We start from the raw sequence: 24,790 nt of genomic DNA, 5'->3' as shown, positions 1-24,790 counted from the left end.
GTTTGAAGATGCCACAATGTGGCTCAATCTTCAAGCGGATCCGTCCCCCATTGACTTTACATTGAAAGTCTGGACGGATCCGTACTAGGCTATTTTCACACTTAGCTGTTCTATGCTAAAAATAATGCAGACGGATCCGTTCTGAACGGAGACTCCGTCTGCATTATTATGAGCGGATCCGTTCAGAACGGATCCGCCCGAACGCTAGTGTGAAAGTAGCCTTAGATGTTCTTTTGCGGCAAGCATGCACCAAGGAAGTGGCCATCTGAAAATGCTTTACTATCTTCTTATAGCCTTCTTCTGCTTTATGGGCCTCAACCATTTTCATTTTCAGAGTGTTAGGCAGCTGCTTAGAAGAATCCATGGCTGCTGTTTTTGGACAAAGTTAGAAGAGTGTGGGTATTTATAAAGCTGCGAAATTTGCATCACATGGCCTTTCCTAACGATGATTGTGAACAAGCGTTAACTCTAACAGGCTATTAATGTCTGAGACCTCAGTCAACATTATCTGAGTGCTCAAATCTACTTGGGTTCCCATAATTTTGCAAGGTATTCCTTTCTTTTTTCACTCTAACATTGTACAAAACCAAAATAATGCACTGATATTGCTTTTAAAGTCTGTGTCAGCTTTAACTTTATACCTTTTGGAGATCATTTCATCTTCAACTTGCTTAAAGGGGTGTTCCCAACTTAGCCAATGGGGGCATATTGCATTGTCTGATAGCTGCAAGTCCCACCTCTGGGACCCACACCTATCTCTAAACAGTGGCGTCTCTAGCTTTCAAATTTTGGGGGGGGGGGCACACTGGGGGCCAGGACAAAAGTAGGGGGGGCAGCTATAACAACGATACATTTACACAAGTACGCTTAGAAATACTGCGATACTTTACCCAATACCTAAAACCGCAACAGGGAAGAAAAGTCCAGCTGTCTGTGGATGACACTTTTATAGAGAGGGGGATCTGTGGATGACACTGCTATGGGGGGGATCTGTGGATGCCACATACCGTGTAATGTATAGCATCTTATGCTATATGTGTCATCCACAGATCCACCCCATGACAGTGTCATCCCCATTTCCCCCTCCCTATAACAGTGTCATCCACAGATGCCCCTCCCTATAACAGTGTCATCTACAGATGCCCCTCCCTATAACAGTGTCATCCACAGATGCCCCTCCCTATAACAGTGTCATCCACAGATCCCTCTCCCCGCCACTCACAGGAGTGTACATTTGACATTTCTAAACCGTAATCCATATCCTGCAGTAACTTTAACTTTAAATCAGGATTAAGCGGCCGCTCATCTCTACTAGTACCTTAACCTTACACCACTCGGCTAGCTTCGGTAACAGGGCCAGGCTACAGCCTACAGGTCCTGCCTGTTAGTTATCGAGCGAGTGCTGATTTCTGCAGGTCAGAGGATACGGATTACAGTTTAGAAGAAATGTACACTCCTGTGAGCGGTCCAGTGGCGGATCAGAGCCTGGTCTCGGGAGGGGCACTTCCAGATTATTTTCTGTCCGCCGCCACAGAACAAGGGTGCTTATAGAACAGATTACACAGTGTAGAGGCATACTATATATTGTGGGGCACAGTGTAGCGGTATACTGTATATTGTGGGGCACAGTGTAGGCTATATGTGTATAACAAACATATTTCACATGAACACTTACAGTTACTTGGCTTGGCCCTTGGGGGTCTCGGTCGCCACTTCCACACTTTGGCCGGGGGCTCGGCGGAGCTGATGTTGTGTTTTATCCTAATGAGAAAGATTTCATAATAAGGATTTGGAGAAGGGGCAGAGGGATAGCAGAGCAGGGAGAGGCTGGTGCTGCTACTAGGGGGTCATACCATGTGGGAGTAATAAAGCCCACCATAATGCCCCCCAGTAGTAATAATTCTCCTTATAATGTGACAATGCAAAAAATACCCCCTTATGCCCCCAGTTGAGCTAATGTCCCCCATAATGTGCCAGTATAAAATACCCCTATATAGTGCCCCCAGTAAATGCCCCATAGTGCTCCTCTCCCCCTTCCTCCTAGTGCCCCCATAATGTACCAGTATAAAATGCCCCAGTAGATGCCCTCAATGTCCCCCATAATTTTGCAAGTATAAATTACCCCTTCTTAGTGCCCCCGTAGATGACTCCACGTGCCAGTAATAAGCCCCCCATTACGTGCCAGTAATAAGCCCCCCATTACGTGCCAGTAATAAGCCCCCCATTACGTGCCAGTAATAAGACCCCCATTACGTGCCAGTAATAAGACCCCCATTACGTGCCAGTAATAAGACCCCATTACGTTCCAGTAATAAGACCCCCATCATGTGCCAGTATTAGGTCCCCCCCATCATGTGCCAGTATTAGGTCCCCCCATCATGTGCCAGTATTAAGCCCCCCATCATGAGCCAGTATTAAGGCCCCCCATCATGTGCCAGTATTAAGCCCCCCCATCATGTGCCATTATTAAGTAAGTACCCCCCTATCATGTGCCATTATTAAGTAAGTCCCCCCCAATGTGCCATTATTAAGTAAGCCCCCCCCATCATGTGCCATTATTAAGTAAGTCCCCCCCCCCCCCAAGTATCACTATTGAAAAAAAAAAAAAAAAAAAACACACATACTTACCTCAGTGTCAGCGATGCGATGCAGGCCTCTTCTGGCCTGTGTCCCACGCTGTATGGCTCAGGCGGCGCGATGACGTCATTGCGCCGCCTGCGCCGGCCTCTGATAGGCTGCAGGCACTAGGCCGGCAGCCTATCAGAGCAAGGGGAAGGGACACGCCTCTCCCTCCCCTGCACCGCCGCTTAGTGATGGGAAGTTCGGATCTTTTAGGTGAATCGGTTCATTTGAATCAGCTCATTCAAATGAACCGATTCATGAATCGGATCTTCGGTTCACTTGGTGAGTCAGACTGCTGAGCTGACTCGCAAGTGAACCGAAGACTCTAGGTGCCGGTGCGCATGCGCAGATGCTTGATACATTCGATTCACTCACTACTTGTGCGCTGCTGACTCAGTGCAGTCGGCTCGTCTTCTTCAGCTCTCTCTGAACTCTGATTACTAGTATTGAGTGATTTATTATAGTAAAGGGAAGCTGAGGCTGACGCCGGACAGGAGGACTCAGGAGTCAGACAGGAGTCAGAAGCTGTCACTGTGGTGTGCAATGTGAATTGTTGTCTGTTGTGCATTGTTACCCACAGTGACAACAGTCTGACACTGACAGTACAATCCATAAAGGTGATGTGAACCCACCCTTAGGCCCCTTTCACACTTGTGTTGTCCGGATCCGGCATAGAGTTCCGTCGTCGGGGCTCTATGCCGGAAGAATCCTGATCAGGATTATCCCCATGCATTCTGAATGGAGAGAAATCCGTTCAGGATGCATCAGGATGTCTTCAGTTCCGGACCGGAACGTTTTTTGGCCGGAGAAAATACCGCAGCATGCTGTACTTTTTGCTCCGGCCAAAAATCCTGAACACTTGCCGCAAGGCCGGATCCGGAATTAATGCCCATTGAAAGGCATTGATCCGGATCCGGCCTTAAGCTAAACGTCGTTTCGGCGCATTGCCGGATACGACGTTTAGCTTTTTCTCAATGGTTACGCTAAAGTCCTGGCAGCCATGGTAAAGTGTAGCGGGGAGCGGGGGAGCAGCATACTTACTGTCCGTGCGGCTCCCGGGGCGCTCCAGAGTGACGTCAGGGCGCCCCAGGCGCATGGATGACGTGATCGCATGTACACGTCATCCATGCGCCTGGGGCGCTCTGACGTCATTCTGGAGCGCCCCGGGAGCCGCACGGACTGTAAGTATACCGCTCCCCTGCTCCCCACTACTACTATGGCAACCAGGACTTTAATAGCGTCCTGGCTGCTATAGTAACACTGAACGCATTTTGAAGACGGATCCGTCTTCAAATGCTTTCAGTACACTTGCGTGAAAGGGCCCTTAGTTATATAGCTACTGAATGAGATGCCTTTAACATATATATCTCCTGAGAAGCCAACTTGATTCTAAAGGGTTAATTTAATTCAACCTGTAATCTAAACTCTTGTGTCATCTGTCACTTCTCCTATCTGTTGCAACAAAAGCAGCCTCAGCCTCAGTGTAATGTAACCTGTTCTACACTCTCACTCACGGCTCTTTTAACTCAGTTATTCGAATGAGTCACAAACTAAGTCGGATCTTTAGATTCTTTTAACTTGTGACTCATTCGATTCCTTTCTATTCTTAGACTCCCTGCACTTGTGTGACTCAGAGCTGCTAGTGTGCTTGCCCTGCCCCCTCAGCTCTGGCAGGTGATTGGTTGGTGGGTGCTGAGGGGTGGGGCTGGCAGAAGCCAGCTTCCACTATGAGATCATATTACGCTCCTCCCCGTCCCTCCCTCAGGCTCCGGCTCCCTGAGTCCCTGCTGCCAGCAGCGTGAGGTGAGAGACTCTCTGTGACTGAGCTGAGCCGTTTCAAACGGATCGGATCAGTCAAGTGAATGCCGCTGGCACAGGCAGTAGTAAGGAGATGAGCGCAATGGAAGCGCTCATCTCCCTGTGCCTGGCGGCGGCTCACTTGGGGGGGGAGCATTTTAGTTGGGGGGGCACATGGGGGGGCCCAGCATGATGTAGGGGGGGCCGTGGCCCCCTCTGGCCCCCCCCCCTGGCGACGCCACTGTCTCTAAAAGGAAGCCTAAAGCGAAGCCACAAATTGTTCCTATTGGCCTGCTGAAAATAGCCGAGCAGCACGCTCGGCTATTTTCGGATACCCGATAGAAATATATGGCAGCTCACTGTGCTTGCGCAGCCACCTCTTCCATTTACTTCTATAGAACCAACGGAAATATTTTTTATTTTTGCCGGCCTCATAGAAATGAATGGGGGGCAGCAATGCATGTGTGGTGCGCCCTCCTTCACTTTGCGGGCTGGGTTTACAAGCTAGGATTTGCACCCATTGCTGGTCCCACCCCTGGGATCTGCACCTATGAGACAATGGGGGCATATCCTAGTCCATATGCCTACATTGTCTGAGATGGGAAAACCCATTTAACTGTTTACATTAACCGTTATTTTGATCAGGGGTACCCAAACTTTTGCATACCACTGTATGTAAGCAGTATTAGAATTAGGGTCCATTCACATGTCCACAAGTGTTTTGCGGTCTGCAAATTGCGGATCCGCAAAACACGGACACTGGCCATGTGCGTTCCGCATTTTGCGGACCGCAGATGGCCGGCACTATAATAGAAATGCCTTTTCTTGTCCGTTGCTGCGGACAAGAATAGGACATGTTCTATTGTTTTGCGGGGCCGCAGAACGGAAGTGCAGATGCGGACAGCACACAGTGTGCTGTCCGCATCTTTTGCGGCCCCATTGAAAATGAATGGGACCCATTATGCAGACATGTAAATGGATCCTTAGTTTCCTGTCTTGGACTATTTTAATGAAAGGTCACATTTGTATGTCCACCGATACTTTAGTATCTCTGATAATCAAAAGAACACACATCTTGGCCTAGGAATGGGAAGAATGTGAAACAAGTCATTACTGTACAGATAATATCTGCCTTGTCATATAACATTTTTGCAATATTTATGCAAACATGAAATGAGAGCGGAAATTCTTAAAGAGGACGTTTAACAGCACATGAGCACGTTACAGTAAATGTGATTTCTGTAACATATTTTGGACTTGTATTATGTGTAAGGCTGGTTTCACACGGGCGTTGCGGAAAAATGTGCGGGTGCGTTGCGGAAACACCCGCGATTTTTCCGCGCGAGTGCAAAACATTGTCATGCGTTTTGCACTCGCGTGAGAAAAATCGCGCATGTTTGGTACCCAAACCCGAACTTCTTCACAGCAGTTCGGGCTTGGGATTGATGTTCTGAAGATTCTATTATTTTCCCTTATAACATGGTTATAAGGGAAAATAATAGCATTCTGAATACAGAATGCTTAGTATAATAGTGCTGGAAGGGTTAAAAAAAAATAAAAACGTTAACTCACCTTATCCCCAAGATCGTGTAGTTCCCGGTCGGTCTCTTCTCTAGCTGTGGGCTTGGGCTGAATGACCTTTGGTGATGTCAGATCACATGCTCCAATCACATGGTCCATCACCATGGTGATGGAGCATGTGATCTGACATCACCAAAGGTCCTTTAGCCACAGCTAAAGAAGAGACCGACCGGGAACTAGGCGATCATGGGGATAAGGTGAGTTAACTTTTTTATTTTTTTTAACCCTCCCAGCACCATTATACTAAGCATTCTGTAGTCGGAATGCTATTATTTTCCCTTATAACCATGTTATAAGGGAAAATAATACAGTGAATAGACTGTCACCTAGAACCCATGCGTGAAAATCGCACCGCATCCGCACTTGCTTGCGGATGCTTGCGATTTTCACGCAACCCCATTCATTTCTATGGGGCCTGCGTTACGTGAAAAACGCAGAATATAGAACATGCTGCGATTTTCACGCAACGCATAAGTGATGCGTGAAAATCACCGCTCATGTGAACAGCCCCATAGAAATGAATGGGTCAGGATTCAGTGCGGGTGTAGTGCGTTCAACTCACGCATCGCACCCGCACGGAAATCTCGCCCGTGTGAAAGGGGCCTAATTGTGGATTCTGAACAGTGTTAATGAATTTCAGTGTAAAATATAATGGTATGTGGAGATGTTTTATGCAAAGTCGATTCCTGTTTTGTAAAGATCACTTTACATTGTGTGCTGTGGTCACTAGAAGCAGGGACAGCAGTCATCTCATCATCATCAAAGGGCAGAATTACAATGAGAAGTACAGTAAAACCTCTATTACAAAGCTGGAGGTAGGTGACTTGTGTGGCCAGACAACTTGCTTTATGCTGGCATGTCCGGCTTCCAGTCCTCCATCTAATGCCTGTAAGTCCTCCTTTTCTATTGCTCGTTATGCTGTCTGAGATTGTGCTGCCTCCATAGCTCTCACTCTCAGTCAATAGAATGATATCCCGCTCTGTGACTGGCTGAGTGTAATGAGGCAAGCAATTCAGTGGTGAGTGGTGGCACATTGGGAGTCAGAGTGGTGGGATTTAGAGGGTCAGAGTGGTTGCAAATGGGGGGGGGGGGGGGGCAGAGTGGCAGCACATTGGGGGAAAAGTGAAGGCATATTGAAGGAAGAGCGGTGGTATTTTGGGGCAAATCGAAGGTGTATTGGGGATAGAGTGATGGCCTGTTGGAAATTAGAGAAATTGTCTTGAGGTACATAGTGGCAAGGCAGAACTTCAGATTTGTGTGACGCTGTTATATAGATTAAGGTCTCCATTCTTATGTGTTGTAGGATCATGGCCCTTGTCCTTGCAATGATGTTTTCCTTTCTGGAGTTAAGCAAGTGATCAGCCTATAGGTGATACAGGAGTCACTATTGATAATATGTGACTGCTGTCTTGCACAGCCGGACTGTAAAGGGATAGGGAAGGTGTAAACGGGGGCATAATACTTTTGGGTATAATGTAGTGTTTGTGTGTGAGCCCAGTCTACAGTTTTCTCTGTGTCCCAAAGGACTTATGTTATGCCACTGAGTCAAATAAACAATCTTAGAAAGGCTATGGATTCTTATAGTACATACAAGGACTAAACTTATTAAAGAGACAGAGCTTATGTAAGTAAAAAAAAAAAAAGGAGAAACAAAATAAAAAGACAACAAAAAACATGGTTATAAAAAAAAAAAAAAGAGAGAAATAACAGAAGACCTAAAACTTACAAGTTTTCGTCTCTTTAGCTACCTTGGGAGTAGGAGGATAACTGAACAGACTCATTCTTGGCTGATCCTTAGGCAAAAGTGTAGGTTATCACTTAACAGTAGGTAATAAAGGAGGGGAGAGGAGGACCATAAATACTACATTTTCCTGTAATTCTCTCCCACCTTAGATGACAAACAGATGTACATGTGCCCATTAATTACAAACCTGTAATTAATGTACAAACCAGGCCTATGTAACAAAAGTCAAGCACCTTCAGCTATGGCCATGTGGGCCAGTAAACACATACAGGTTTATTTATTTTGCTCCAGAAAGTAACTATTTTGTGTCCCGTGACATATCGACATGTCATCTTTTCATTACAGGTGGTTTTTGGGGGGTTTGTTGCTTATTTGCTTATGCAAAACTGTTGGTCATTCTGTGATTTTTGGCTCGGTGTCGATGCGTTGATCATACTGCTGACATATCACCTGTTCATGATGGCCAACTGCAGCCTGCAGAGTTGACATCAACAGGCAGGACACAACTACCACAGCCTTGTGACATGCTGTCCCTACAGGGTCTCTAGCTGCACTCTCATGTGTATTTTCATTGTATTACAGTAAACACTGGAACTGTAATATTGGTGAAGTAGAATTTTATTGGTCAGAACTTTGGTATCACTTTTAGTACCATAGACATACAATTACAACCAACTTATTGTAGTTAACTGCAGTGTTTCTTCGATTCAGACCAGCCACAGTAATGTTATGTAAATTATTCCTATTGGAGAGGATTTTTAGTAAAAAATTTTAAAAGGTAGTGAAGGTATTAAAATTAGAGAAGAGCGGATTTCTCTAAAATTTGATTCGTACGGTTCGCCAAATTTCCCCAAAAGATTCTATTTTATACAAATTTATTTGTGATGAATCACGTTAAAAAATTGCTATTTCCTGGCTGCAGAGAGCCTGTATAGGGGTGCAGAACACTGTGCCTTGCAGTGACACTCATAGGGAGTCTGCTGTGGTAGCAAAACAATACTGTGAGTCAGTATGACATGCAGCTGACAGGCATCGCTCTTAGAATCACTGCACACTTCACTTATTTGGGCAGTCACGGGGCCAAAACTGACCAAATAACTCAGGTGTGAACTCAGACTTTACAGGTCAAAGCGTTAAGAAGAAGCGCACTCCCTTTACACCGTCGTCAGCTGATTCCACATCGATGTCTACAGAACCTGTTCTATTACACTCTATATACTTTTATATATAAAATAAACACACACCCAAAACTGGTTGTATCAGACCGCACTTTGAACCCAATAACAGATGTTGGGATGAATGCAATTACTCTTTAAAACAACCTAAAATCAGCAGTATTAGATCACTTTTAGTAACCCCAATTAGTGCAACAAGGTGTAATAGAATAGCCCCTATTACCCAGGCTGTACACTCTCTTATTAATCCCTGCTCTCTCCCTATAGTGTGGATTATGTCTCCCTATCCTTTCCCTACACTATGAATAATCTTTCCCTGAACAGCTCAATCGTTATTATTATTTTTTTTATAAAATCTTTTCTAAACACTGTCCCTAGTGCCTGCAGCGTCTCTGCCTGCACTAATTCCACTGTAAAATGGCGGAGACCGAGCAGGCTGAGAATTTTTATAGAGCTGTGACATCACAGGGGCTGGCTATTTGCTGATTGGCTGTTTGCATGGCATTATGGGTACTCCCTCGTTCCCCAGCTTCTTACTTTCACTTTGTAACATGTGCAGCAGCCATTTTAGAAAAAATGTGAATCATTACCACGAAATACGAGGAAATTAGAGTTCGGGACAAATCAAATTTTTCCTGAAATTCGGATCGAATTCCACTTCGTTAACTTCGATTCGCTCATCTCTAATTAAAATAAAGTTATGCTCACTGTTCTAAACTCCCTCCATTCCAGTGCCCCTGCACCAATACTCACTGCCCCTGTAACCATGATATCATATTTTGGGCTGCGCAAACAGTGTAGCACAGTAAGCTACACTGTTTGCATCACTCCCATTCACTACAAGCCATCTGGGGCCGGTGCTTAATCCCATTTCTCCATAAAAATGGAAAGATGGGGCAACTCCTTTAATAAAAAAATCCTCATGGGGAGAATGGAGCAGCAGTGCTGGAATGGAGGGCATTTGGGGCATAGTATATACATAGTAACATTGTTTATAAGGCCGAAAAAAGACATCTGTCCATCCAGTTCGGCCTGTTATCCTGCAAGTTGATCCAGAGGAAGGCAAAAAACAAACAAACTGTGAGGTAGAAGCCAATTTTCCCAACTTAAGGGGAAACAAAATTCCTTCCCGACTCCAATCAGAATAACGCCCTGGATCAACGACCCCTCTCTAGTAGCTATAGCCTGTAATATTATTATACTCCAGAAATACATCCAGGCCCCTCTTGAACTCTTTTAGTTAACTCACTATCACCACCTCCTCAGGCAGAGCGTTCTATAGTCTCACTGCTCTTACCGTAAAGAATTATCTTTGATAATCTTTCAGGGTACTGTAGTCCCCACCATTCCAGTTATTACTTTAGTTGCCCTCCTTTGAGCCCTCTCCAGGTCTGCTATGTCTGCCTTGTTCACAGGAGCCCAGAACTGTACACAGTACTCCATGTGTGGTCTGACCAGTGATTTGTAAAGGGGTAGGACTATGTTCTCATCACGGGGTTATTTGCCCATTTTGATGCAACCCATTATCTTATTGGCCTTGGCAGCAGCTGCCTGACACAGGTTTCTACAGCTTAGTTTGCTGTTCACTAAAACTCCTATGTCCTTTTCCATGTCAGTGTTACCCAGTGTTTTACCATTTAGTATGTATGGGTGACTTGCATTATTCCTTTCTATGTGCATAACCTTACATTTGTCAGTGTTAAACCTCATCTGCCACATTCTACAATCTATCCAGATCCCTCTGTAGTAGTATACTGTCCTCTTCCGCATTAATTACTTTACACAGTTTAGTGTCATCTGCAAAAAATTATATTTTACTGTGCAAGCCTTCTCGAGATCATTAATATATTGAAGAGAATAGGGCCCAGTATGGACCCCTGAGGAACTCCACTAGTGACAGTGACCCAATCTGAGTATGTACCATTAATAACCACCCTCTGTTTTCTATCCCTCAGCCAGTTACTTACCCACATACAGACGTTTTCTCCCAGTCCGAGCATTCTCATTTTATATACTAACTTTTCATGCGGTACAGTGTCAAATGCTTTGGAGAAGTCCAGATATACGACATCCATTGATTTGCCGCTGTCAAGTCTAGAACTTATCTCCTCATAGAAACTGATTAAATTAGTTTGACATGACCGATCCCTCACGAAGCCAAGCTGATATGGTGTGATTTGCCTATTTTTATTGAGGTACTCCAAGATTGCATCTCTCAGAAAACCTTCAAACAGTTTACCCACGACAGATGTTAAACTTACCGGTCTATAGTTTCTGGGCTCTGTTTTTAGACCCTTTTTGAATATTGGCACCACATTTGCTATGCACCAATCCTGTGGGACATTCCCTGTCAGTATAAAGTCCTTAAATATCAGAAATGAGGGTCTGACTATGACATTACTTAATTCTCTGAGGATACGGGGGTGTATGCCATCTGGTCCTGGCGATTTGTGTATTTTAATCTTTTTATTATTTTAATACATTAATTGCCTTTTAAAAAATAACTTTGGCAACCCATTAAAGTTTTGTGAATAAAATTGTACAAAAGTCCCATCATGTAACACATCTCTGGAAACAGGACAGGTGAAGTCAGTGTGTAGTCCTAGCCTAGGACCAATGTATCACCTTTGTAAAACTCAGGTATTGAAAAATAAAAAGCCACAAATTGTTTCATATTTACTAATGTATCTGCACAATAAATTTGTCTAAAAGAGGGGTGCAAAATGGCACATCTTGGTGCAATGTGGTTCATCTAGGGTTTGTACAGTTTTCAGACATAATCGAAAAGTGGCGGGTTTACGGGAAAGTAGGTGGGGAAAGATTCGGCAGCACTTGTATTCTCTTCATTTAAGACCTCTCACCACTTCTGACCTGCCTATTTTAATAGCATTCCCCACGTACTAACAATTCTGTAGCATCTATTCTTATGGCTCTATGTCAGGGCTTGACAAATTTCCTTGGAATCTAGGAGCCAGGCGGAGCTGCGTCATAAAGCCCCTAGTAGGTTCCCCCATAGTGCTCCCCCCCACTTTTCCATAGATCCCCCCTAATAATGCTGTATACCATGTTACATATACCGCCGCTCCGTCCCCGGACCCTATTGACTATAATGGGGACGGGGGGTGGAGCTCCGGAGCAGCACAGCAGTTCGCGGTGAGAGGCCGCTGGACTAAAAAGTTGGACATGCAATACTTTTAGTCCGGTGGCCTTTCACCATGCACTGCCGTGCTGCGCCGGAGCTCCGCCCCCATTATAGTCAATGGGGACGGAGCGCTGGTCCAGCGGAAGGACGGATCCGACAGGGTGAACAGCCTGGAAAGTGTTGGCCAGGGACGATCCGGGTGCCTCCAGTTCCTGAGGTACTCCGGCCTGCTCTTTCCCGGTCCGAAAAGATCAGGTCCTTGAGGACTGCCTCATAGAACTGGAGGAATGTCCCTGTGCTGCCAGCGCTTCGGGATAGTACAAAAGAGTTGTACATGGCAACTTGTACCAAGTAGACCGCAACTTTTTTGTACCATGCCCGGGTTTTGCGCATGGCATTATATGGCTTGAGGACTTGATCAGAGAGATCAACTCCTCCCATATACCGATTGTAGTCGACGATGCATCCGGGCTTGAGGACCGTTGCCGTGGTACCTCGCACAGAGACTGGGGTGGTCTGTTACCGTGGATTGTGGACAGCATAAGGACATCCCTCTTGTCCTGACCAGCAACAGGTTTCCACTGGTAAGTGCACGGATCTCACCCCTGGGGATAGGTACCTGGAGGGGGTAGGCAGGGATGCCGCGTTGATTTTTCCGCACGGTCCCACAAGCGAACGTGGATCTGGCGGCAAGGGACCTGAACAAGGGGATACTGGTATAAAAGTTATCCACGTACAAGTGGTAACCGTTATCCAGCAGTGGGTACATAAGGTCCCACACGAGTTTCCCGCTAACACCCAGAGTGGGGGGACATTCTGGGGGTTGAATACGGGAATCTCGCCCCTCGTACACACGAAATTTGTAAGTGTACCCTGAGGTACTCTCACAAATTTTGTATAGCTTCACGCCATACCTCGCCCACTTTGTAGGAATATATTGGCGGAAACTGAGTCTCCCCTTGAACGCAACGAGAGACTCATCAACCACGACTTCCCTTCCAGGTACGTAGGCCTCCATGAATTTGGCCCCAAAGTGATTGATGACCGGCAAGTGGCTGGGGGGGGGGGGTCTGGGGTCTGATAGATGGATCAAAGAAAGTTTTGAATAAAAGTACTACTTCTTTTTTTTCCTATCTAACTTTTCCCTTCTTTCCCTGCCTAACGGTGCCTCTCCCTCACTGACCCTAACCTACCTGGGTGGCGATGGGTGCAGGAGGGTGATGGATGCAGATTAGGGGGACGCAGGAGCTGGTGCTGGACGATGCTGCCGGGTGCTCGTGCAGAACAGGAAGAGGAGGGGAGAGAGGAGCGCAGGAAGTTTGAATCTTGCGCCTCTCTCCCCTGAACCAATCAGCACCCTGGACAGCGGCGTTCAGCACCAGGGCCAGCACCGCCTCTTCAAATCTTCGTACTGCGATTGGTGGTGTGTAATCACGCCACCGATCGCAGTCTTTTTCCGGTTCATCGCTCACAGGACACCCGAATGGACCGGAAACGCAGAAAACCACAGGTCTGAATTGACCTGCGGTTTTCTGCGATCGCTGATACGGGGGGGGGGGGGCTCAAATGACCCCCCCCCCCCCCCCCGCGCGCGTTGTTACGGGATGCCGGCTGAATGATTTCAGCCGGCATCCCGTTGTGATTAACCCCCGCGGCGCTGGAATCCCGATTTTAAGTTAGGACGTACAGGTAAGGTACGTCCTGTGTCCTTAAGGATCAATATTTTCCCCCTGCAAAATTTTTTTTGGGGGGGGGGGGGGGGGGGATTAGTGGTTTGTTTTTTAGGAACCATTTTGGGGTATATATAATGTATTAAATAACTTATTTTGTTTTTAGGGAAAAAAAAAAAAAAAAACCACCTGCAGTTTTTACATTATTTTGTCAAACATTTTTATGGCGTTTACCGTGTGGTAAAAAAATCTATAATTTTAGTATCTGGGTCCGTACAATGATAATATCAGATTTCTATACATTTTTACAGTTGTTCCTCTCCTCCTGCAGCTTGTCAGCTCTGCAGCTGCTCCCTCATTCTCCTGCAGACTGAAGGGGAGGGCTGCTATAAAGGGGTTGTCTGAGTTATGAAAAAAAAAAAAAAATTATATATATATATATATATATATATATCTCTCTCTCTCTCTCTCACTGTAAATCTGATGGGCAGCAATAAACAGCTCAGCAAGTTTTAGGTAGAAAAAAATGTATATATATATATATATATATATATATATATATATATATATAATCTACATTTGCTCATTTCCCTAGTTCTCTTCTGACCATTTGTGTACCTGCAATAACAATCTCTGCTCCTCCCCCTACTCTGCAAAGGGAGTGAATACAAGTGCTGCCCTGAGTGACATGTCTGCCTGCTGGGATACTCAGCAGCATGTTGTATTTGTAGGACTACCTGTAAGACTTTGTAAGTCCCAGCTGTACAATGACACTGCTGATACACACAGGATCTCCCCCCTACCTTTTCTTGTGCAGAACTACTCTAGTCTGTGAGCTCCTGTGCCCAGGATTTGTCTCCTCACTGCCTGCAGCTACTCAGTAAAGCCTTGAGTCTGTGCAGCTAAAGGGGTTAAGAAGCCAGGGAGAGAGCAATAAGCAGCTGCCGGCAGTGCAGGGGGGAGGGGCGGCGTGGCCAGCCCAGTGACCTCTCCTGTACAGACACACATCTGCGCTTTCAGGCTTGTGCACAAATCATCATCAGAGCAGGGAGAGAGGCCGACATCACAGTTCATGTGACCCTCAGTGAAATCTGAGAAACCAGCAACTGAAGATAAAGTATGTGAATTGTAAAGTCCTTTCATTTGCCTAGTTAGAAACATACAAAGAACAAAAAAATAAAAAACTCGGACAACCCCTTTAACAGCATACATCTCTGGTTTGGCATCAGCTAGAGATTTGTATTGTTTGAAAGCTGCCATTCCAAGCTTTCAAATAATACCAGAATGACAATATGTTCAGTACAAGGAAAGATATCACTGATAGAAATCGGGATGCTGTGAATGCAACTAAAATGAAAAGCAGGTTTTACCTGTGATTATTCCTGACTCCATTTCTAACAGTGATTTCTCCAGTGTCATTTTGGTCTTGAATGTCAGCATGTTTCTAGCCGCTACCATTCAGGAGATATCAGCATCTAAAGCAGCCCCCCCCCCCCCCCCTACTTTCTGCCTGAGCCCAGCTGGGGCAGAACAGTAAGCCACTTTTCCCACTGACCAAACTGGACTCCGGCAAAACAGTTAGGTATGCAAGATAGTTATAAGCATAAGCCAAGTGTTAGCCGACTATGTAATGTGAATTGGAGTGTCTGGGGAGATGAGGATTAGGCATTGAATTTCAACTGCCCCGTCCTTTTGGAATTCAGATAGAGAAGACGCTGCCAGGGATGTGTGGCTGTGGCCTATACCCCTCTCTCTCTCAGGACACATGCAAGCTCAGCCAACTCAAACATGCATGTCTATGGAGCAGTCAGGAGAGAGATCAGCTGGCTGAAAGGTTTATTTAATGTGGATGGCTGGCATTAAAGGGGTAGAATAACACTGATATTGTGCCATATAGTGCACCATGGCAAAGAATGCCTTTATATTGCCTTAAGCCACATGCATTTTTAAGCAATTTCATTTTTTTTTGTACAAATCCTACAAAAAGTCAAAAACATGGCAAAACAAAATCAATGCTGCATATGTGAATGCAACCTTAAACGGGTTGTCTCCCTTCAGCAAATAGCATTTATTATGTAGAGAAAGTTAATACAAGACAAGACACTACTATATAATGATTGTCCATATTGCCTCCTTTGCTGGCTGGTTTTAATTTTTTCATCACATTATACACAGATCATTTCCATGGTTATGACCACCATGCAATTCACCAGTGGCTGTGCTTGTACACTACAGAAAAAAAGCACAGGCCTATGCACACTCCCACGGTCCCGGACAGAGAGGCCAGAACATTTTTTTTATGGTTATGACCAATCTGGAATCCATTAGTGGTGGTTGTGCTTGCACAATATAGGAAAAAGCCCTGGCCTCTTTGGTGGTGGGGACAGTCAGATAGGCTAGCTCGAGAACTGTATGATGGGATGAAAAAATAATAATCCAGCCAGCAAAGGAAGCTATATGGATAATACATTAGTAGTAAGTGCCTTGTAGTAACTTTCTCTACATAATAAATGCCATTTGCGAAAGTGAAACAACCCTTTGATACAGACAAGAATGGCTGTAGTAAATATAAAGATGTGTATTAAAAAAAAAAAAAAAAAAACTAGAAAGTGTGGAACATATTCTAGAGTCACATATTTGAACAAAACTGCAATTTAATAATTTCATAAAAGGGTGTTAAAATAGATATCTTTACAATAATTGGACAGATGTGTATGACTAGAAACAAACATGTGCTTGCAGATTTATGAAATGTACATTTGTATTCAATTTAAATACGCCTTATACACTGCACTCAATCTGCATGTAGAATTTATTAAATACATTAAAATCTGCAATGTAACAAAACTTCGTTTTCCGCATACGAAATTCATAACACCATTTTCAATGACAAAAGATGGCTCACTAAGTTTTTTTTTTTTCCTTTCTCATTTGACTAGTGCACATTTTACACTAGCTCATCTCCACCGACACCAGCTGTTTGCTCTGTTTATTGGACGCAGTTCACAGATTACATATACAATAAGAGTGCTGGACAAAAACATGAGGTACAAAAGTGGTTCAGAGATAATAAGTCATGCAGATCATGCTAAACAGCAAAAAAGGAAAATAATGTGAATGACAGAACACTGAATAAAAATATAGAGGATGTGCATAAAATAATAATAATAATAAAAAAAAAAAAATTACACAGCTTTGCTTCTTTGGTTACAAAGTAGGTTGAACAATTTCACAGTTTTATTTTTATCCCACCCTAAAAAAAAAAAAAAATTATAAATTCACATAAATTTTCTAAAAAGCATAGGAATCATGGCATTTTTATTTTATTTATTCCTCCCATATTTGGAAAGAAGAGAAATGAACAAAGTTTCTTCATCAAAATAGCTAATCTATCATTTATTTTAGTATCACAACTGTCGCGCTCCTGTACAGGTGCAATAGGTTTTCATACTTACTCTTTACAAAATTTACATTCAAACTGGATCTTTTCTATATTGTAAAATAAATACCAAAAAAAGTAAGATTGCTGTTAGTGTTAGATATACATATATAGGCCGGGATACGTATGCTCTGTTATTGCCCTACTGGATGCAATCCTGTTTCTGTACTATTTATGATTTACATTTATTCTCTATATAAAAGGAAAATAAAATAAAAGAGTGTCTGTGACATTGTTCATACATATTAAGAAAATAGCAGCCCTGTAATAAATAAAACAAACATTTAAATGAAACAGAAGCAAATAAAAAAAAGTTAAAGAACGGTGGCTCTCGCTAGGAATACAATGATTAGTTTCGCTTACGTAGAATTGACAAAACATGGCTCAGGGTATATTCTTAAAAGAAAAAAAACAAACAAAAAAAAATAAACACGTCCTCGGAGAGAGCCACCGAAACTCCAGTGAGACCCATTGCTGGATATCAGACCCTAACCATCAACTCAAGCAGCAGTTTATGTTACAGAAAACCTTCTTCAATCATCCATATAGGGCGTTGCAACCTAGTCCATAAACAATAGATTGGCTTATATAGACTTTGCCTAACGTAGAAGCAGAAAATGGCATGCCGCTTCTTTAAGCCAACAAGCGCGTCAATGTAGGACATTAAATATGCTGAGCAATCTAGGTTACAGTTATGTTCTCTCATATTAAAGAAATGCTGCAGGAGGCAGATGAAGCGAGGCCCAATACACAAAAAAAAAAGAAAACAACCGAGATGTTCACTATTACAAAATGGGCTCCTAAGATTGTCTAGACGACTTGCTTTACACTCCTTAAATAATAGGCTGTCCTGGATAATAATAATAATAGAAGCGGGGACGTCCACCACTAATTTTCCATGATAGTAGGATCTCAACGTCAAGTTACGGATACTGGGGGCATCATTATTCATGCATTTCATCAGCGTTAATAACGACAAAGGGCTTTAGTAACAACGTGGCGGCATTTATAACAAGTCATGCATTTTTCCCATGCTTTCTAGAACATAAAGTGCTGCTCTTGACCCCTTGCACACATTCATTGTCAGTATTCAGAGAATGCATGTGTTCTGTATGTGCATATGTAGATGCCACTAACTAGAGAGCTATAGGTTTTACAGTTCGATTGTGTTAAAAGCCTGATATGCAAAGCAATAGGTATCACCTCTCTCGGCGCGAGAGATCGGGGAGTACGATTGTCTAATACTGAAAAGGCCAACACACACAAATGAAGCATGGCTACTTGCTCTTTTTTTCTCGTTTTTAAAAGTGGAAAGAACAGCAGTGGCACACAAGGACAGATTGCTTTCAGATTTCTGAACTAGGCAAGAAAGCAGTTTTTGTACACTTTTATGCCGAAGAAACATTCGGTTGCTGCGGGGGGTGTGCGGTCTGTGGAGCGGTGTGAGGAGCTGTAGTCACTGGAGGAGGCTGTTGACAGGTGCCAAGACCCACTTGGGTCGAAAGTTGAGACAGCTGATCGCTGTTAGAAAGGGATTTTAACAGTGCATTTTCACGTTCAAGTGTAGAGTTTTTCTCTATTAATTCCTTTATTTGTTCCTTTAGGACTTCCACCTCTTCTCTTACTGCGTACATCAAATGGCTTTTAACCAGGTCCTAGGAAAAAATAAAAATAAAAATATTAAATTGACTATACACACACATACACTGATATAAAACTGGATCTCTTTGGTCAGCGCTGACCATGGACAGAAACCAAGTATTGTTGCCCGCGATAGCGAGACCGACAGAAGCCCAGAAGGCTCAAACAGGATGTAAATGCTCAGATGGGTGTAAAGAGAATTTTTGTGCTCCAGTATGGGCATGTCTAGTATAAACTAAGTTTTTATCTAGTATGAATGTTTCCTTTTGGAATGACAGTCACACTGGCGTCATGGCTTTCAGTCGGAAGTGAATGGGAAGGGTTGGAACAGATTCTTCAACTGAATTATCAGTTTGTCAGCAGTTTTTTTTTTTTAATTACTAGGAATGTCAAGCTAGTCAATCCAGATCAGCAGTGGGAATAGTCTTATAGTCTTGAAGAGGACCTGTCACCACAAAATGTGGTATAATCTGCAGGCAGAATGTAATAGAGCAGGAGGAGCTAAGCAGATTAATATACAGTCATGGCCGTAAACGTTGGCACACCTCAAATTTTTCAAGAAAAGGAAGTATTTCTCACAGAAAAGTATTGCAGTAACACATGTTTTGCTATACACGTGTTTTTTTCCCTTTGTATGTATTGGAACAAAACCAAAAAGGGGAGGAAAAAAAAATAATTTGCAATTTTACATAATGTCACACCAAACTCCAAAAATGGGCTGGACAAAATTATTGGCACCCTTAACTTAATATTTGGTTACATACCCTTTGGAAAAAAAATAACTGAAATCAGTCGCTTCCTATAAGCATCAAATAAGCTTCGGACACCTCTCACCCAGAATTTTGGACCACTCTTGCTTAGCAAACTGCTTCAGTTCTCTTATTGGAAGGACGCCTTACCCCAACAGCAATTTTAAGATCTCTTCACAGGTGTTCAATGGGATTTAGATCTGGACTCATTGCTGGCCACTTCAGAACTCTCCAGTGCTTTGTTGCCATCCATTTTTGGGTGCTTTTTGACATATGTTTGGGGTCATTGTCCTGCTGGAAGACCCAAGATCTTGGACGCAAACCCAGCTTTCTGACCTGGGCTCTACAATGCGACCCAAAATCCGTTGGTAATCCTCAGATTTCATGAGGTCTTGCACACATTCAAGGCACCCAGTGCAAGAGGCAGCAAGACAACCCCAAAACATCAATGAACCTCCACCATATTTTACTGTAGGTACGGTGTTCTTTTATTTGTAAACCTCATTCCTTTTTCGATAAACAGTAGAATGATGTGCTTTACCAAATAGCTCTATCTTGGTCTCATCTGTCCACAAGACGTTTTCCCAGAAGGATTTTGGCTTACTCAAGTTCAATTTTGCAAAATGTAGTCTTGCTTTTTTATGTCTGTCAGCAGTGGGGTCCTCCTGGGTCTCCTGCCATAGAGTTTCGTTTCATTTAAATGTTAACTGATAGTTTGCACAGACACTGATGCTTCCCGAGCCTGCAGGACAGCTTGAATATCTGGAACTTTTTTGGGTCTGCTTATCCACCATCCGGACTATCCTGCGTTGACACCCTTCATCAATTTTTCTCTTCCGTCCATGCCCAAGGAGATTAGCCACAGTGCCATGGGTTGCAAACTTCTTGATCATGTTGTGCACTGTGGACAAAGGCACATCTAGATCTCTGGAGATGGACTTGAGAACCAAAATTGTGGGAAAATATCAACAATCTCAAGGTTACAAGTCCTCAGACAGTTCTCGTCGCCTCTTTCTGTTGTCTATGCTTAGTGTGGCGCACACAGACACAATGCAAAGACTAAGGCCTAGTTCACACAATAGTTTTTTTTGCGAGCGTACGGGCTGTTATTTTGTGTTCCGTATACGGAACCATTCATTTCAATGGTTCCGCAAAAAAAAACAAAAAAAAAAGAACGGAATGTACTCCATATGCATTCCGTTTCCGTATTCCCGTGCAAAGATAGAACATGTCCTATTATTGCCTGCAAATCACGTTCCGTGGCTCCATTCAAGTCAATGGGTCCTCAAAAAAAAAAAAAAAATGAACACATATGGAATGTATGTACTGTATATAGCATACGGAAAAACAGAACAGAAACGGAAACAAAAAACAGAACGGATCCGGGAAAAACGGACCGCAAAAAACTATACAAGCCATACGTTCGTGTTAACTAGGCCTAAGTGAACTTCTCTCCTTTTTATCTGCTTTCATGTGTGATTTTTATATTGCCCACACCTGTTACTTGCCCCAGGTGAGTTTAAAGTAGCATCACATGCTTGAAACAGTCTTATTTATCCACAATTTTGAAAGGGCGACAATTTTGTCCAGCCCATTTTTGGAGTTTGGTGTGACATTATGTCCAATTTGCTTTTTTCCCCTCCCTTTTTTAGTTTTGTTCCAATACATACAAAAGGGATAAGAAAACGTGTATAGCAAAAACAGGTGTTACTGCAATAACTTTTCTGTGAGAAATACTTCATTTTCTTGATAAATGTCAGGGGTGCCAACATTTACAGCCAAGACTGTATAGTTTTATGCGAAAAGATTCTGTAAAACTTAAAAGGGGGTTTCCCACAACGAAAACAGACAGGGAAATGAATGGAGGGCGCACTGCGCATGCGCCCTCGGTTCATTTCAATGGGGCCGCGTGTGCACGGTGCGCTACCATTCACTTGTATGTGAGCAGCGCTTGGTGATGGATGGACCCCGGGAAACCCAGGGTCCTCCAGCCACAGCTCTCCCCACTCCGTTCTCCTTGTAAGTGCGGTTCCTAGAGGTGGGACCCGCACCTATCAGACAATGAGGGCATATCCTAGTGATATGCCCCCATTGTATGTGATGGGAATACCCCCTTTAACTGTAATAAATGTAAACATATTTTTCTGAATTTATGTCTGCTCCCCATGCACAACCGTCAGTGACTGGCTGCTATGTATACACACAGAATGCTATCAATGATAACACCTCCCCTGTGTATGACTGAAAGTCAGAAATAGCAGAGAGATCTAAATATAAAAATTGGAAGTTTTACTGAATCTTTTCCCACAAAACTATATATAAAATCACTGATAACACCTCCCCTGTGTACAGCTATCTATGTATACACACTTACATAGAGAATGCTATCAATCAAATGTACAGCTAAAGTCAGAAAAAGCAGAGATGTAAATGTATAAATTACAAGTTTAATTGAATCTTTCCTCACAAAACTATGTATAAATCTACTCAGCTCCTCCTGCTCTAAAACATGCTGCCTGCAGATTGCACTGCATTTGTGGCGACAGGTCCTCTTTAAATGGGTTGTATACTTTTTTTCCAGAAAGCAAAACTCTTGTCCAGCTCTGTTCTACTCAAGTAAATGAAACCCACTCGGAAATACTATAGACAACCATGGCTGACAGGTTTGGTTGTGATCTTCCGCTTGTGAAAGAATTTCTCTGTTTGATTTAATTGGTTTTAAAGGGGTTCTCAAGATCAAAAGCGGGCCAAAGCAAAAAAATGTTAAAAATAACAAAATCTCCATTACTCACATGTGCAATCCCCCTCTGCTTGAGTGCCTCCACTGCAGTCCTTCCCAGCAAGCTTTGTTTACATGGCTTCAGCAATAAGGTACCTGTGTCCCAAAGTGACCAGGCCAGTAACTTGTGCTGCATACCAATGAGACAAGTGATTGACTGCAGCAGTCATATGGGGTATAACAGAATGTCACCTCTATAGCCACATAAACAAAGCCTGGGGGGTGGGAGGACAAGAACTAAAGCAAGAATGAACCAGAGAGTATAGTATCTTTATTTTAACACATTCCTAGCCTTTGGTCTATTTTTCATTCTCTAAGACAAGCCCCTTTATAAGATACAAGCATGAAAACAGACTAGAGCTCGTTAGAGGGAATGTGTCATCAGAAAGGGACCCATTATTTAAATCAAAGTTTTACGCTAAAATATTAAGTCTACTTTCACACTGGCGTTTTGGCTTTCCGTTTGCAAGATCCATTTAGGGCCCTCACTAGCGGTCCTAAACGGATCAGTTTGCATTCTAATGCATTCTGAATAGAAAAGGATCCGCTCAGTTTGCATCAGTTCAGTCTCCATTCCGCTCTGGAGGCGGACACCAAAACGTTTTGGTGTCCGTCTGATGAAACCGAGCCAAACGGATCCGTCCTGGCACACAATGTAAGTCAATGGGGACAGATCCGTTTTCACTGATAATCTGGCACAATAAAAAAACTGATCTGTCCTCTATTGACTTTCAATGGTGTTCAAGACGGATCCGTCTTGGCTATGTATAAAGATAATACAAACGGATCCGTACAAAACGCGTGTGTGAAAGTAGCCTAGAATGTTTGGTGCTTTTTTTTTTTGTTTCCATGTTGCCAAATTCTCTGCTATTGAACAGTCTAACTGTATTCAAGTAATTCTCTCTTAAAGGAACAGAATCCAAATACACAACACAAAAATGTTTTCATTGGTGGAGGTGCGAGTGCTGAGACCCCCACAATCACTAACATGAGGAGAGAGAAGTGCTGTCCTTCTCACTGCAAGAGACAGAAACAAGGCAGGCCCGTGGACTTTAAACTGGAGTCTGTGTCGCTTCCATTGCATGCAGTGACGAGAGACAGCACTGAGTGCTTCTCTCTTCATTCTATCCATCGGTGGGGGTCTCAGTACTCCGATCCCCATCAATCAAAACCTTCCATGTCACTATGACAGATCAAAAGTATTTTTCATGTATTCTCCCATGAGAATAATGTATTTTATTTTCGGCCCTTGGAATTGTTTAGGCTGACAACATGGCCCCCCAACAAGAAAAGGTTGTGCACCCCTGCTCTAGAGGAACACGGCAGACAAAACCCTTACCTATTCTGACTGCATTCTAAAAGGTCTGGATTTTAACACAATCCCCCTCTCAAAAGGGGTTCTCCAGGAATTAAGAAAATGAAAATACTTAAAATATTACTTTATTATAAAATATATTCCCAAATACTTTTCATTATTTATAATGGCTCGTTTTGTCAATATAGCAATCATTAGGAGAAATAAAATGGCTGCCTTATTAATGCGCATAAAACCTGTCCTTGTCACACAGGTTACAACTCCGAAGTAAGGAGTTGCCTCATCCCCCTCTCTGCGTGTCAGGGATTATGATCCTGAATACAGCGGATAAAATGAATCTCTGAAGTATAGAGAAGACGGACAGGACAGACTGTGGTAATGTGTGTCTGTGGTAATGGAGAAGACTGTTTACAAATGCTGCTGCTAATTATCCACACCTCCACCCTCCTCTCTGTACTTCATGTCTCCTCATGAACTCCATTCCTACATAAATTTAGCTAAAGATCAGCTGTATTCAGGATCATAATCCCTGACAAGCAAAGCAGAGGGGAAATGAGGCAGCTCTTTATCCTGGTGTGCGATTAGGACAGGCTCTGTGTGTACTAATAGGACGGCAGCCATTTCTTTTTTTCCTCTAACGATTGCTCCCCAGACAAAACAAGCCCTTATAACTAATTAAAGATATTTGGTAATATGTTTATAATAAAGTATTATTCAAGCATTTTCATTTTGTTAATTTCTAGAGAAACCCTTTAATCACTACAGGCAGAGAACAAACACACTATTAAATCAACAACCAACCTTCAAAATCTTAAGCTGGCCATATCCATTAACATTGTCCAAACCTGTTGAATTGGGAATGGGAATGACTTCAGTTGTAATGCTAACATTTTAGTGCAGAACCAGGGCTTTTGGTGTGGCAAACGTCCAGCAGTACCAAAGGTAAGCCATTATTTAACAACCGCCTCTGAAAGCCATTATTATTTGTAAATTTTTAATTCTGCCAGAACTCCCACCTCCCGACAGGTGATGCAAGGACGCAAGCGGATGTCAAATAAGCCTAAATCTGTTTGCTGAACAAATTTGAAACACTGACCACAGAAAGTCAACATGCTTAATTCTGTGTTCCCCAGGGA

General features: G+C 43.3%; 1 protein-coding gene across 2 annotated transcripts in view; it reads right to left on the bottom strand.

Moving 5' to 3' along the window:
• Window positions 1–16,367: 16,367 nt before the first annotated feature.
• The window catches only part of TSC22D2 (TSC22 domain family member 2), a 59,163-nt gene continuing 50,740 nt past the window's right edge, over window positions 16,368–24,790 (bottom strand). For both annotated transcript variants that reach the window (XM_044289662.1, XM_044289663.1), the window contains one exon: window positions 16,368–18,825. In XM_044289662.1, the coding sequence (XP_044145597.1) occupies window positions 18,559–18,825 (267 nt within the window). In that variant the 3' untranslated portion in view covers window positions 16,368–18,558. The remainder of the gene's footprint in view (window positions 18,826–24,790) is intronic.

This window comes from Bufo gargarizans, chromosome 4 (genome assembly GCF_014858855.1).
Source record: "Bufo gargarizans isolate SCDJY-AF-19 chromosome 4, ASM1485885v1, whole genome shotgun sequence".
Classification (NCBI taxonomy): domain Eukaryota; kingdom Metazoa; phylum Chordata; class Amphibia; order Anura; family Bufonidae; genus Bufo; species Bufo gargarizans.
The sequence above is the reverse complement of the archived record's forward strand: the minus strand, read 5'-3'. Positions and strand labels throughout refer to the sequence as shown.